General features: G+C 36.1%; 2 protein-coding genes across 2 annotated transcripts; both read left to right on the forward strand.

Moving 5' to 3' along the window:
* Positions 616 to 7,639, forward strand: LOC18774015 (mitochondrial fission protein ELM1). The gene is made up of 10 exons (XM_007207410.2): positions 616 to 1,036; positions 2,076 to 2,302; positions 2,709 to 2,805; positions 4,036 to 4,185; positions 4,347 to 4,473; positions 5,777 to 5,889; positions 5,972 to 6,035; positions 6,122 to 6,215; positions 6,319 to 6,427; positions 7,120 to 7,639. Exons 1-10 carry the CDS (start codon positions 854 to 856, stop codon positions 7,219 to 7,221), a joined length of 1,266 nt encoding a protein of 421 aa, XP_007207472.1. The 5' UTR covers positions 616 to 853; the 3' UTR covers positions 7,222 to 7,639.
* Positions 8,777 to 10,187, forward strand: LOC18774363 (casparian strip membrane protein 2). The gene is made up of 3 exons (XM_007206741.2): positions 8,777 to 9,319; positions 9,401 to 9,524; positions 9,694 to 10,187. The coding sequence occupies exons 1-3, from the start codon at positions 8,820 to 8,822 to the stop codon at positions 9,907 to 9,909; spliced, it is 840 nt and encodes a 279-aa protein (XP_007206803.2). The 5' UTR covers positions 8,777 to 8,819; the 3' UTR covers positions 9,910 to 10,187.

The following is a 16,241-nucleotide window of genomic DNA, read 5'->3' on the forward strand; positions in this document are numbered from 1 at the left end:
TTTAAAAACTTTTATTTAACTCCTCTGAATGTATATATATATTGGGTGTTGTAACAAATGTAAAGAAAAATTGCTATGCTTAAGCCTATGACCCCTCACCACAAATCATTACTTGTTAAAATTGTATTCCAATATGAATATAGTAGTAAAATCATACTACATTTATGAAAAAAAATCACTCATTTCAATTTAGTACACTTGTTGGTAATAGTTTACTCAATAGGCCAATAAAAACATATAACTAAACTTTGTGTTGATGTTTTGGCCTCCCGAAATATAAAATTCTAGTTCCGTCCTTGGGCATAGTGTGATTGACTTAGAAGGATTGACAATGTGTGTAATTCTAAAATTTTTCAATTATATTATTGTAAATTATATCTTATTTTTTAGGCATTGAAATTAGGTTACTATTTACCACAATAATAAATTCCCTATTGAGTTTAAACCAAACCTCCCAAAAATTTAATTGCAGGGTTTTGGTAGGGTGAAATTGATATTTACTTGTTGGGTCAACCTAAAAGATTTGCACAGTTTGAATACGAAAACTCTAGACGACGTATAATTGTAGAGAATTGTATATGGATGATGATATGAATCCTGAGTTGGGCTCTACCTCCTGTAACACCTCATAAGGCCCAACCACAAGAAGAAAGGCGTCACAGAATTGCCTTGTTCTGCTGGGTGACTTTCTGGGCAACCAAAGAGTAGACAGAGGCAGGCCAGTCGAGTAAAATTAACTACCGTCTCTATTCCACCATCCTTCGCGGTTCTCACAGATTCGTTCCTCTAACCCTCAACTTTGCTCGCCCCTTGGCATCAAGTTTCGAATTGAAGATCCAAAATCTCAAGTTCCATGAGGCCCATACAACTTCCGGAGCCGCCCAGTCCCAAACTGGGCACGCCGGAAATCTTCGAAGGTGGCGTATACGGCGTCGTTAGGCGCGCCGTTGTGATTGGCAACGGCTTCCCGGGTTCGGAGAATCAGAGCATCGGCTTGGTTCGTGCTCTCGGCCTCGCTGATAAGCATGTGTTATATGTAAGTTAATTACTTGATTTCACTTAATAACGGGTTTAATCCTTTTGTTTTCTTCAAACTATGATTATAATTGTGAAGATTAAACTACCTATTAACTAAATTTTCTTTAAGCGGCTTCAGTTTTAAGTTCAAGAGCATATAAACAAAGAAAAGAATGGTTGGCTTCATAGCAAAGTTTCCTTTATAATTTCTATATAGAAATCATATCACTTATAAACCTAAATATGTGATTTCTAGTGCCTTAATGTACATGACATGAGTATGAGGGTGTTAGCAACTTAGCACTGAAGTATCATCCTTTGATAACTCTAGCAAAATATCACCATAGAGCTAAATTTTAGACATTTAACATTAAACTAGTTTAGTTAAGGTTGATTTCATTATCAAGTCCAACTAGAATTGGTATGAACCAATGTACAGTTTTCGAAAGACTGTTGTCTTTCAAGATGTATGGGATTTCCAATGGTCATTGGTAGAGGATTTTGTGGCTTTGCTTTGTTGATCATTTATTTCTCAGTTGTGAAAAGAATACTTAATATGAACGATTAGGTGGTTTTTGATATATTGGTGTCTTCATCGAAGATGGTGGCCTGAGCAACCTTGAGTGACCACCACATTGTTATTGCTTGTTACAGTCCTTTGCTTGCAGTAAAGAAATTATTGCTTCCAATATGTGTTTGAGGGTTCGTTTTCCCTATAAGTTTTTTATAGTTTAATTTTTAAACTCACGCATACATGTTAACTATATATCCCTTTGTGATGTAAATGGCTGAACTATCACGATTCAGTTTTTTTTTTTCCTTTTTTTTCTTCCGGTCTTTATATTATGTACGGGATTCTGCCCTAATTACATTAAGCAACAACATCATAAAATCATGCTTTATATAAATCATGTGATTTGAGCACTACTGTATTATAACCAATCATTTTCTGGGGATATGGTCTTAACATCAGTGTTTTACTAGCCTTTCAGCTGCAGTTTTACTTACATGTGTACCTTTTGATGTTGTTTATCTTTTAAATTGACAATGCCATGCAGCGGGTTACAAGGCCAAAGGGGGGAATGAATGAATGGCTTCACTGGCTCCCGGTTTCTCTTCACAAGAAGTTAGATTACATCATAAGGCAGATCTGTGTTTTATTGATATATCGAGGGCGGAAAACTTTGCCTTTACCTACAGAAAATGGTGGAAGTGCGGGCTTGAAATGTGTTTTAGAAGCTGATGTCCAGCAGATTGTGACAATGGCTCGTCAGACTTTTGAAACGTAAATTTCATTTTTCTTGTATTTTTACAGATATAAGAAGTGCTTTCTTTGATTGCTTTCCTAAATTGTGTATTCGGTAAAGAGACATGGGTTAGTTGAGTGGTTAGGCCTGTGGTTTCCTCCGACGTGGTCTGGGATTCGATTCCATAAGGCACCTATCTAGCTATTTGCTTGAGTTTCCACCCTCCCAAAGAATGTAGGGTTTGGTAGGGAGCCCCAGTTTCGAACTGAGTCTGTGAAGCAGGTTTGGGTGATTTCTGGGTATCCAAAGAGTGTATTCAGGAAACAAACATGCTCAATAACCAGAATGGGTTTTGCTTCTTAAAATTTAGAATCTGGTGCTTAACTTGATCCCTGTTTCATATTTGGTACTTATTCTTTTCTTCTTCTTTTATTTATTATTTAGGGATGGACCTATATTGGTGGTAGCTTCAGGCAGGGATACCATTTCTGTTGCAAGTTCTATTAAACGACTAGCATCGGATACCGTTTTTGTTGTTCAGGTTTGTCAATGGGACCTGGCTTTATCAGTTTGCAGTTAACTATATATTCTGTTCTGAAATTACTTTGAACTATGAACCTATATTATATGACATGGTTTAGTTGTAGATGCGGAGATAACGATAAATGAATATGTCAGTGTTTACATTTATTGTGATGCTGTATGTTCACAATATCCTTTAACATTAATAATTTCCTACATGTTTTGCTTGAGTTTAGGTCAACTTGAGATAGTTTTTATTTTTACTCCGTACAGTTTTATTTTGTGGTAAATTTTGATTGGAATAGAGTAAATGTTGTTCTTCTTTTTTAACACATAACAGCCTTGTTATTGGTCCATTATATGCCATTGGACATTTCCTTTTCCCTTTCCCATAGTTTTCTTGGCTTTACCATGCTCCACAAGAACAGAAACAGCAGTATATATGCTCCACTAGGAGGAAAGCAAACATAGAGCAACAACAAAAAAAACTTGCATTCTCAGTCAGGGAGAAGCCGTATAACCAAAATCAACACCAAATCTTGACTTGTTGGCTAAAAATCTGTCAAAAAGCTACTTCAAGACAGCTCCCATGATTAGAACAAAATCATATCATGATATTCAACTATATATTAGAGTGAAAGGGGAAGTATGAGAGAGAGATTTAAGAAAAAAAAGGTTTTGGGTCTGATGATTAACAGCCCTGTCACCTAAATAATGAATTTATATGATAAGGTTATTCTACAAAAATAGGAGATTACAATAATACCTCCAGCCTAGCATAAAATATCCACTCTAACATTGTGCCATCCTTTTTTATTTAAGACAATGCCTCTATGCTAATCCGTGGTAGTTTCTCTTTCTTCAAATGCTTTTCCTCTTCCATTATCAATTTTTATTAGTTTATTATGGTTTTACTCATCTGTTTGGCAATGAGGACTTAGGGAGTTTGAAACTATCATGTTTGGGAAGCATACATAGCGGTTTATATGGTTTTATTGTTTAAAGTACACAATTTTATCTTCATTAAGTGCTAAGGTTAGAGAGATCTTTGGAGTGGGAGCCTATTGGATACAGTTATGGAATCATTTGCTGGCTTGCCAAATGACTTTTACTTTGTGACTAGGTTCATAAGTTTCAGCATCTTAACTATGGAGATCTCTTTTGTGGCTGCGGTCATTTGTTGCCTTGTCATTGGAATACCACAAAATGTGTTTAAGTATTTGATTGACCCGCCTTTTTCCATTTGCAGATACAACATCCCAGGTTGCATCTAAATAGGTTTGACTTGGTGATTACCCCTAAACACGATTATTATCCTTTGACTCGTGAAGCACAAAAGCAGGTTCCTCAATTTATTCATAGGTGGTTAACTCCTCGTGAACCTCCTGACAGGCATGTGGTATGTATGAAGACCTAATTATTTGCACTGCAGATTTGAGAAGCTTTAACCTTACTTAAATATCAACTGCTCCCTGCACTTTGAAGCTTTATGCTATTATAATTCCCTTCCCCTGCCCCCTCCTCCCAAAAGCTATGATAACTAAAAACTTATAAAATCAGGTCCTCACTACTGGAGCTTTACATCAAATTGATGCTACTGCACTTCGAAACGCAGCTAGTGCATGGCGTGATGAGTTTGCAACTCTTCCGAAGCCCATACTTGTGGTGAACATTGGTGGCCCTACAGGTAATCTTTTGTTATACACTGAATCTTTCTTGCTTGATGTTTTACAGGATTGGCATTTAATTATTTGACCAACTACATGATGATTGCTATTATGCTGTTTTTGAATCCAAATACCTCCTTCATGTTAGGTTAGATTAAGCTCTTTGGAATGCTATTAAAAAAATTAGCGTTTGGCTGTGATGTTTTCTTCTCTCTTCTAATTTTTTTTTTTTTCTATCAATCGCTTGTACTAATGAGAAAATACCAGAAAAAGAGCCCAGGATACACAGAGTATATGTCACAAGTGTAGTGAATCCATGAACTTTATATAAGTACCCCTGCTACCCATATTTCTAGTATTGGACCAGTCAGAGAAGGCAAAACTTCTTTCTTTAACTATACAACAAGATCTTTGTTGTCCTAAAAACTCCATCTAGTCCTCTCCTTCCAAAGGGAATACTATCTGGAGTAGATTGCAAAATAAATGCCCCAATTTTGTGACAAGAGCAGCCTTGCCAACACCCCACAGCAAGGCCAACAAACCAGGCAATATCCACTGGATGCCAAAGACCAAATAACAATATTAGTTGGGCAACAGAATAGTGAAGGGAAAAAAAAGTGGTCTACACTACTTGGGCGATGTTTCACTTTCTACATTACACAGTATAGTATCACTTCACATGTGGTACAATTTTCTTAGAATTTCTTTTTAAATACGTGTTAATTTCTTTTTGCCTTTTCGTTCATCAACTAATTTGATAAGATATAGTAGTTTATAAACCAATAGACACATAAGAGTTTACAAGTCCCTAACAAAACATATTTGTGTACTAATTGATGCGTTAGTGAGTGGCTGTCCTCCCAGAAAGAAATTGTTTCAGTTAGCAGAGGTTGCGACTTATTTAGCAAAATGCATTCCTTGACATAGGGAGTGACTTATGTTGTGTGGCATACTTTTTTCCTTTCATTTTATTTTCACCGGCTCACTCCAAATTTGTACTTCGAAGGATAATGCAAGAATTATTTTATAGCTCTCCTTTTTCTGGAATTTGTTTGAATCTCAAGTTCAAATCATTATGACCTGTTAAAGGACATTTAGGAAAGCTTAAGATGTTTATCTTTTATGTTACAGAGATTTCCATTGCACGTATGTGATTAAGAGTCAATATAGACCTCATTCGTTTGAGGAATATTAGATCATTCATTTTCTTAATGTTCTAGAATGTTTGGAATAATTTTTCTCATCCTACTTTGTTATTGTTGTTTGGAATGGTCCATTTATTCTAGTTAAGGATTTATTTTGTTTTTTTTTCCTCTTTAATAGGAAATTGTCGTTATGGTGCTGACCTTGCAAAGCAATTGACAACCAATCTGCATAGTGTTCTTGCAAGCTGTGGAAGCATCAGAATATGTTTCTCTAATAGGACGCCTGAAAAAGTATTGCTACAGAAAACATTTTGTTAGAAAAATTTGTATTACTATGGCTGGCACTCATTGTTTCCCTTTTGCTTGTCCACAGGTATCTAATGTCATAACAAAAGAGCTTGGAGATAACCCAAAAGTTTACATCTGGGATGGTCAAGGTATCATGTGAAATTTTTTTTTTTTCAGGTCAAATTTATCGTTGAAATGATTTAGGGTTTTTATGTTGTACTGATATGATTGCCAGAGCCAAACCCACACATGGGTCATCTAGCCTGGGCCGATGCTTTTGTTGTCACTGCAGATTCTGTCAGTATGATAAGTGAGGTTTGCAGCACTGGGTAAGATTAAGGAAGTTACATCTGTAATTGACGATTTAGGGCATATTTTCTTTAACATTATTTTGTATTTAAGTAGATTAATTCTATCTGTCCATATTTTCAGGAAGCCTGCCTATATTATGGGAGCTGAGCGTTGTACATGGAAGTTCTCAGAGTTCCATAAATCACTCAAAGAGAGAGGAGTAGTTCGACCATTTACAGGCTCTGAGAATGTAAGTAAAAATTAATCTGTTTCTTTTACTCTTCCTATACAAGGGTCATCTGATTGTAGAAGGATGCCCTTTTTAGGATTGAATTGTTCTTTTCATCATTTTCTGTCCACTCTGATAGACAAACTGACAGACAGTGTTGGGAAATAAAAGAGACAGAAAAACAAGGGGGAGAGGTTATGTTGATATCCCTTCAGATCGCAGTTTTGACCCTTTTAATTGGCCCTTGCTCACCTAGAACTTCTGCCGATTATTTTTTAAACTAACATTTCTTGATGAATCCATATTTATATGCATGAAAATTCAGATGTTTTCTTCTAATTAAATGTTACTTTGTATTCAGTTGTAGGTAACTATTTGCTCGTAAATGTGTTTTTTCTCTCTTTGGATGGGTTCTGTTTGATTCTTTAATAGTTTCATGAGGTTTATGGGCCCTTATAGTGTTAAAGGTTCTTACTCTTCTAGTTTTCTTGGTGGCATCACAAATGTGTACATTTTAGTTTGTTTATAATGATAAGTTAAATATTCGTGCTTGGAATTTGCTTTAAAACTCATTCTTTTACTTACCCTTATTCTAACCATATTCTTACTTTCTTTTGATCGCCATCTTTACAGAATGAATATTTATATTGGTCTGAATCTTACTTCTTTTTTCTCTGTCTTATTATCTCGTTGCTTTATTCAAATTTTGACAGATTTCAGAGAGCTGGAGTTACCCTCCACTTAATGACACTGCAGAAGCAGCGAGTCGAGTGCATAAAGCACTTGCTGAGCGTGGATGGAGATTGCGGCCATAGGAAGTGAATTGATAATCATTGCTTCTTGTAAACACATTCAAATCTTATGTTAAAAGGTACACCCATTACAAATTAGGTTTTCCTGATAGCACGTATAGGAATGACAGCTAAAGGCTGTGGTAGCTCGTATATTTTGATTTTTGCCCTTTTTGGGGTCTTGAGATGTGTAGAATAAAGGCTATCTATAATTGTGCGGCTTGTAAATTTGAGGGGCGAGCTTTTATTTTTTTAAGGTTGGGTCTTTATTCTGAAAACAATTCATTTGTAATTTAAAGTGGTTTACTAGATTTTTTTTTTATATTTCCAGTTACTTAGGGCAATTCTGTAGTAGATTGTTATGAGATCGTTACCATACCTTTAAATAAGGTCCCAGATTATTAATAGTTAATATTGACAGGGTAGCAACATAAAATTTCCCAAAAAGATGTTACGTTAATCTCCTCTTTTATCTTACATTTCGTTTCCTAATTGATTTGAAATTAGTATGATCAGAATTGTGTTTGTCTGGAGTTGTGTTCGAAGACTTTAGCGTTGTTTGGTGGACAAGGCAAGCTTAATCGAGCAACATAACACCCAAGTATGAGATAGTTAGTGGATTAACTTAATTAATTTGACTAACTAGAACTTGTTTTAATGTTTTTTTACTTTGGTTGATTAGAATTTTATCAAATCGTCCTTCAAGAGCCAGTTTGTACTTGAACCTGAACGTTGGACTTAAAGTTCACTAGTAATTGGAGTTCAAGGGAGGAGAAAGAACAGAGCCCTCGAGAACCAGAGTCTTACAATTGTGAAATTCAAAACTTAAAGTAGTACCAATAAAAATATTTTGGGTAATTCTATAGAGTACACTCAAGTATTCACAATAGAGGTGCACCTAGTTCTTATTTGAATACAAGTGATACTCTAAACTACAAGGAGGAGAATGGTTTCTCACACACATACTACCAAGATGTCATGAAAGTTCGAACTTAAAATAATTAGTCTGCAAGTCAAAACTACCGTTAGCGAGGTGCACTCAGTTCTTAAATGTACTACAATTATACAACCAGCAACATTTGAAAATTGTTCAAAATAAATCCTCAAATTTTCTTTTTGTTTATTGGGAAAGTAATATAAGAATTGAAAATTAGAGAAAATTTAGTAAGGGAAGGAGTAAAAGAACTGAAAATTCGAAAACTACAGAAAGAAACCGCCTACTATTTACTAGTGTTTGGTCTACTTAGCTTGGTGGATGTGCTTTTTTCAAAGACCTAGAATGGTACAGCTCCTCTAGTGTTTCTGAATATATACCATGTGAACTAAATTAACTCAAGGAAATCTTAGCATCAAGCTTATAATTACGTTATGTGTAAATTATTTCGTGATCTCATTGCTGACTAAATCCCACCACTAATCTGATCCATCACCCAAACCAATTATTATATACTAATTAAGTGCAGATTATACTCATATCATTGTCATACATAAACTTAATGCATAGGTTGTACATAATTAAACACCATCTCTTACATAACACTTGCACTTCCATTCACATTTGCCCATGATGTTGCATAGGTGGAGCAAGTGAGCTTTTGGCAACAACTCCTGTTCCTCTATACATGCGTTTTATGATGTATGCATTAAAACAAAGAACAAAATTAACTAACCCATTAACTATAAATCTCTCCTCTCATATCATATCCCTATATAAAACCCGTATATCCCAGCATCCCTTTGCACAAATACAGTCTATCCCAAGCCCTCTCAATAACCTGATCACAGAAACCTCTCACATTCTACATTCTAATATGGACTCAAAAAAGAGTGATGAGGTGGCAATGAGTAGTGATGCCAAGGCCAATTATGATGCCAAAGGAAAGGCTGTTGAAGGTGCTCCTCCTCCACCTCCTCCGCCTGTTGTAGTTACCACAAAAGCTACCAAAATCCGGAATATCAGAGGAAAGAAAGGTCTGGCAATTATAGACATCGTGCTGAGGCTCGGCGCAGGTTCAGCTGCTCTTGCTGCTGCTTACATTGCAGGGAATACTGAACAGATTCTTCCCTTCTTCACACAGTTCTTCCAGTTCCATGCTCAGTACAATGATCTTCCAACTTTCACGTATGCAAACTTCTGATTAACAAATATTATGTGGGTTTAATTAATTTAAGAGCAGTGATGGTTTCATTAATAAATATGCAGGTTTTTTGTGGCTGCAAATGCAGTGGCTGTTGGATACATAGCCTTCTCCTTGCCCTTCTCGATAGTCTGCATCGTTCGACCTCATGCAATAGGGCCAAGGCTACTACTTGTTTTCCTTGACACAGTAAGCTAATATAAAGCCATTTGACTAACAAATTACATATATAAATACTAGGGTTTAGGGCTTTTCTCTTGCTTGTTGGATAAAGATTGACTTGCTGAAAACATTGCTTGCTTGGTCTTGAGAAAGAGGTAAAAAATGGATACCAAATTTTTTGTTAAATGATGTGCAGGTTATGGTTGCTCTAGTTATGTCTGCAGCTGGCGCTTCTTCTGCAATCGTATACTTGGCTCATAATGGGAACTTGAACTCCAACTGGCTTGCTATTTGTATGCAATATAATGACTTCTGCCAGGCGCTTAGTGGGGCTCTTGTGGCTTCGTTTGTCGCTGCAGTCTTTTTCATATTGCTGGTGGTGAATTCTACTTTTGCTCTAAAAAGAAAATGAGAAACCACCTCCTTACTGAATATCATGCTTTAGTTATCATGGCCATCACAAGCATATTTCAAGAGAAAGGAGATGGAGAAGAAGAAGAAACCACAATGGTTCTAGTTTCTGGTATCTGTTGTGAATTAGTAAAGTGATGGAGTGGAGGAATTGTGTTGGGTGGGTTTGATTGAATGCCAGGGACATATGTTATCTGTGTATATTATTAATTGCATCATAATAATTAGGATTTATGTAAACTATTAAAGTAATGGAGGAATTGTGTGGGTTTGTTTCAAGGTGTTTTTCTTCATTTTTTTGTTTATTTTCCCCAGTTTCTGGAGAATATTCAGTGATAAGGCCCCAGTCGGAGTGTTCTTGGCCCGTACCGCAGTAGCCCTCCCTTACATTATTCTTTCTCGTTTTGTAGTTCTTAAAATCTTTTCTCAAAGTGTGCGAAATTGTTACCCAACATAATATTGCTACAATCCATCTCAATACTTCATTTTGCATTAGCTATATGGCCAAATGCAGTACTACTAGTTTAGATCATAGGAGCCTTTTCAAATTAATTTCGACTACTTTAAAATGACAGAAGTTAGTAGGATAGGGTTTACCATTACTTGACATGAACACTAATATGACGCAACGGGCTAAAACGAGAGTATTTGAGTGGAGTTATTCTTAGGTTGTTATAAAATCAATTTTCTATTTCTAACATATTTGTTGTAGGACCGGTCCTAAGATTTTGAAGGTCATGTGCAAAACTTAAACTCAAGCCATCACATAATCTAATACGAAAATACTAAAAAATAATTTATCATGACTTAATGCCATAAAATAATTGTTTATAATTAAAATTCATAATCAAATCATATTTAAAAATAATCACAAATCAAATTCATAAAAGTTTTTATGTTTCAATTTGAGAAAGTTAAATATTAGTATGTTGAGTACAAAAATAAGAATCCATTGCCAATATCATGGATCTCCTCATTAGTTCCATAAAAAGCCAAATTATATTTTCCAATATACTTCACTCGATTTGGTTTTGAACAACTCCACCAATTCTTTTTTTTCTTTTTTTTCTTTTTTTTTTGAGTGTGGGAAAAAGAAAAGAGAGATTGATGATGATTTCTCCAGAAAATAAGAGTTCAAGAGGAATAATAAGACATGAAATTTTTTTGTTATGTTTTGAGTGGGAGAAACCATATATAAGGACTAACCCACAATGGGGTCAATGGGACCAAACGACCCTATGGACTCCATGAAAACAAGCTAGAAGGTCTCCTTTACCTGACTGTGTGACCCCATGAATGGACTGAAAGAGAGGATTGCTGGTGTGAGGAAGAAGAAACTGCCCAGCGTGTTTTTTTTTTTTTTTAACATGCTGGCCAAAACGGTGTCGTTTTGGCCCAGCGTTTTTTTTTTTAAAACACGCTAGCCAAAACTGCGTTGTTTTGGCCCAACAGTTTTTTTTTTTTTTTTTTATGAGCTAGCCAAAACGGCGTCGTTTTGGGCCAACGAATTTTTTTTTTTCAAATGACCTTGCCAAAACAACATCATTTTGGTCCAGATCTTTAAAAAAAAAAAAATTCAAACAGTTTCAAAACCCCTCCACTCGACTTCAACATCTCCAAAACCCCCATTCTTTTCTCCTCAACCCTAAATCCCCAATTTCCCCCCCCCCCCCCCCTCCCCCCCAAAACCTTTAAGCCCCAACTCCTCCATATTGCTGAACGTACTATAGTTAAATTTTCAATATTTTTTTAATCTTAAAAAAAAAATTTGAACTTTTACATCATGACCTTATAAGATAAGACTCTTGGGTCCGTCCCTACATATACTACAATTTTTTTTGGGTAAATTGCCTTTTGCCCTCAAACTATGACATTGTAATTTTCATTTCACCCAATAATCTTTTTTATTTTTTATTTTGGTAAATTAAAGATACAAACTATATAAAAATAGCCTATTTCTCCCTTATTGTGAGATTTCAGACTCCATCCAATTTTTCATTAAAAAAATGTCATATGCTTCGCACGTGGAAAAGAAAAAAATAATTTCAAAATGGAAAAATCTCCACTCGAATTCGTCGCCAATAGCCAGATCCAAGTCAACGCCATGAGGAAAAGAGAAATAAGAGGGAGGTGGAGAGATGAGGTGATGGGAGAGAAATAGAAATGGAGGAAGAGACAGAAAGGAGGTCGCACGTCGCCGGAGCCAGTGTGGATATCGTTGCTGTGAATGGGCAAGGTCAACTTATTCTCGAGGTGGTTGATGGCAGTGGGGTTTTGTATTTTCTCTTTTTCTAATTTTTAAAATTTTTAAAACTATTATTTAATATTTTAAGAGGCTGTAAGTTTGAGATTTGGGGGCAAATTGACAATTATGACATAGTTCAAAGGGTTAAATGGTAGTTTATTCTGCTTCTTTTTTGTGTTGATTGGAAAAATTGTTGAACATGTTATAAAATGAACGAAATATGTGCTAAAATATTGAACTGCATGTAAAGTAGATGAGACACAGCATTTAATGAGGTTCGGCTATGCCTACGTCCTCGGAGAGCAGCAGCAGTAACTTTTCCACTATATAAAATAATAGGGCTACAACTTTAGTGTTTACAATATGTGTGGCTCACTGAATTTTCTCTCTTGGAGAATTTTTTTCTGCTCTCTTTCCTTTCCACTCACTCACCTTCTTTCTTCCTTCTCTTCCTCTTCTCTGCCTGACTCTCATCCTTTTCTCATCTGGAGGTATCTATTTATAGGCCAAAGACATTGGCTGTTCACTTCACAAGCATACGGCTTCACTTGAATAATTGGCAGACAAACATCATTAATATTCTTCAATCAATTGGGTAGTGGGGCTTGCCATTTTGGGATCCACATTGTTGACTTTACAACACTCCCCCTTGGAGACCACAAATGATATGTCGGTTGCATCATTAAAGACTTGCTTGGAGAAAACCTAGTGAGGTAGAAAACTGATGGAAGGAAGAAAGAAGAGTACAACAATCAGTATAGCATACTTCTGGATGCTCCCCCTGATTAATATCTCCCCTTGATGTCTTCATGACTATCTTTTGGAGTGAGAATCTTTCGGAGTGAGTGGAGGATGTAGCCATTAACAATTCTCGTAGTTGAGTAAGTAAATATATTTCCAGTGAGTTACCTCTATGTAAATCATAGAAATTTTCAGAGTCCGCGTTTCCAACAAAACCTAGGCTATTTGTAAGTTCACTTGAAAAGAATATGCCCATACATGGTGTTATGCGGAGATAGCATCAAATATGCCTCACATCATTCCAAAATGATGGTGATGGAGTTGAGCTCTATTTGAAAAATACGATGTCCGGTCCAATATACTTCCGGAAAATCCTTAAAGTGCCCAACGGATAATCCTCATAAAAATGCTTCAATACTTTCTTAGTATAAGCAAGAATCTTGTTGGCATAATGCTAGATCTTTAAGTCGAGACAAATATTTCTTGAACTCTTCAAGAGTTTCAATATGTTGCAAACATATTATAATCAATGTACTCACTGAGGCAATTTATGCGTATTTAGAATTGAGTACAGGTTTTGTGCTTCAGGCACATGTCCTTTAGGGACTTGCTTAATGCAATTGCAATCCTTTCAAGAATTTTGTTTAAGCGATTAAACTTTATGACATATTATATAGCTTTAACCCAGCTATTTATACATCTTTAGGGAATCACTACTGGTGATATGCTCCGTGCATTTATTAACCCTTAAAGATAACATGTTGGTCTCCGTAAATGTGCAATAAGGAGGCACAATTGAATCTGTAAATGTGGAGAAAACCCAACATTCCTTGTTTCTACCAGAAACATTGTGTCATACAAAGTAGGTATATTCCCTTTTATTCCGAACACCCAAGTATAACTTTCAGTATTAACATCTTTTGGGGTTTGTACTGTGGGTTTGTTCTTTCACTTTCATTCTCATCTATAATGGAATTGCCTCATTCCATTTTGGCCAATGATATTGTCGACATTTAATAATTGAACGTGGTTCCAATCAACACAGCCCATTGATGATTTGAGTAGCTACTCCAAAATCAAAATTTGTCATTCATTAATTCATGATCTCACCATTCTCATTTGCATGCGCATGCATCAATTATAAGCATTTCTTTATTTTTGGGTACCCAAGCCACTTCAGGGGGCTTTTATTATGTGAGAATGTGGATTATAACCTCCAATGGAGCGTTATTTTACATAGGGCGTGGAAAATCTCCATTTTGGGAGTTGGAACATTCAGAACCCATACATCTGTCATGCTGCAGGCATGCCACAGATTAATACATACATGTCAATTAATTTATGGGACTTTAACCCATATAATTTGCTACGCATTAGGCGTGCACAATATCAATATTGACATGTTAAAGGATTGTCCTTTCGGGACTTCAATCCACGTCATTTGCTACGCAACAGGCGTGCATCATATTGATCACTGCTATACCCATATTCTGTTCTTATGTGACTTTAATCTGTGCAGTGTATTATCAATGTATCCAACTTGCAATCTGTAAAATTTGCGTTAATAATTCATGGATACATACAAGCCATTCTTTTGGAACGGACTTATCTCCCCATTTGGTTACCTTTCAAGATAAAATATCAAATAAGTATATAAGCATAGAATAACACAAGTATTGCTTACATCCTTAGGTGGGAGAAACTTTTCTCAAGTATCATTCAAGCTCGTATCGGCCCAGTAAATATAATGTAGCGCTTGATGATCTAGTTATATTCTGCAAGAGCAAAAATCACAATTCTTCTCTCTGTCAAAAACAAATAACCCTCAGAGTTAGGATCACTTCATGGATTCTTTCTTCATATGTTCATTCTAAAGAAATAAAATCTCTTATGAACAGAGAGTTACAAAAAGAGAAAAAATGCAAAAAAAAATGTGATATTGATTGCAAGACAAGGTAAGCAATCAGGGAAGGAAGCTGGTGGGAGCAGACAATAAGCTCTCATTTCTCCTAGTCTAGAAGGACTTCCGGAGATTAGAGCATAAGGTCGCCTTCACAGTTTCCTTATGTAGTGGAAACGTGATCAGGGATAGTCTCGCTTCCTGAATGGATGATCAGAGATAGTCTTGCTTCTTGGGCATATTGAGTGCTCACTGATAAGAAAAATAAGTAGATATTGCATCACTAGGTATGGAGAAAATTGGATGTCTTCTGCAAAGAAAATTTCGTTAGTAACACATTTATACACAAATAAGAGGAATAAGTAAAACCAGTGAATTTCAAATTAACCATAGGAAAATTGCGAGATTCTCGGGGCACTTTTGAAAAAGTAGCTCCGTGAAATCCGCAAAGCAAGATCGGCTTTGACAAAAATAATACTTGGAAACGCCGAAAGTGCCGACAAACATTAATGGAGGCCGCGTGAAGTTTTGGAATCTGGAAAAGAAAAGGAGAATATGGGGATCTGAGATAATATTGGGATCCTGGAAACTGTAGCCATATTTCCTTCTATAGATATTGCCTTTGCAAAACTTGATTGGAGCAACTGCATTTCAATTCAACTTCCTTCATTTTCTGAAACTTTAGTTTTTCTAAGACTTTCTTCGAAACCTTCTTAAAATGGCTTCCTCTTCTTCCAGCCCAAATTATTTCAATTTAAATGATGCTCCCACAACAACCAGTGACGCCAAAGTTTGGCGTCCCTCCTTTGTATCCCAAAATCATTATCTCACAGTTAATGATTCTGTGATGATGAATGATGCTACTGCTGTCATAGTAGCTAGGAATTTCATTACTCCAATGGATGAAATGCTGTTAACAGGGAGGTCTGAGGAAGAGGCTATTGATGACTCAATGGCTTCTAGCATTCAGAGTGCTGCTTCTGTTTCTAACATGGCTGATCATTTGCGTGCTAGAGCAAACGAGGTTCAGAAGCTAACAACTGAAAATTCGTCTCTTCAAAGGATGCTTCATGAGTCTCAAAAGGATGTTGAGAAACTTAAAGGAGAGAATAATGCCTTGTTGAAACTGGTGAGTTCGTACTCCGTTGATACACTGAGAAGGCTAGACATGCTGCAGGTCTCCAATGAAAGAATTTTGGGAGACCACGAGAGGCTTATGGCTAAGCTTAAGAGGCGTCGTCCTCTTCCGTCAGAGGCTTCCAGAACATGATGTAATTTTATAGATTTTACAGGGCATGCACCTTCATTGCAGGTGGAAAAATCTATCTGTTGTATGCTCCTTTCCTGTTATAATAATTGCACACATTCTTAAATTTGCACCTGTGGTTTTTATGTCTTTTCAAAATGACGGTTTGGAACCTTGTGCCTTATAGGTTCAAATAACCAC

The sequence above is a fragment of the Prunus persica genome, chromosome G6 (assembly GCF_000346465.2).
Source record: "Prunus persica cultivar Lovell chromosome G6, Prunus_persica_NCBIv2, whole genome shotgun sequence".
Taxonomy (NCBI): Eukaryota; Viridiplantae; Streptophyta; class Magnoliopsida; order Rosales; family Rosaceae; genus Prunus; species Prunus persica.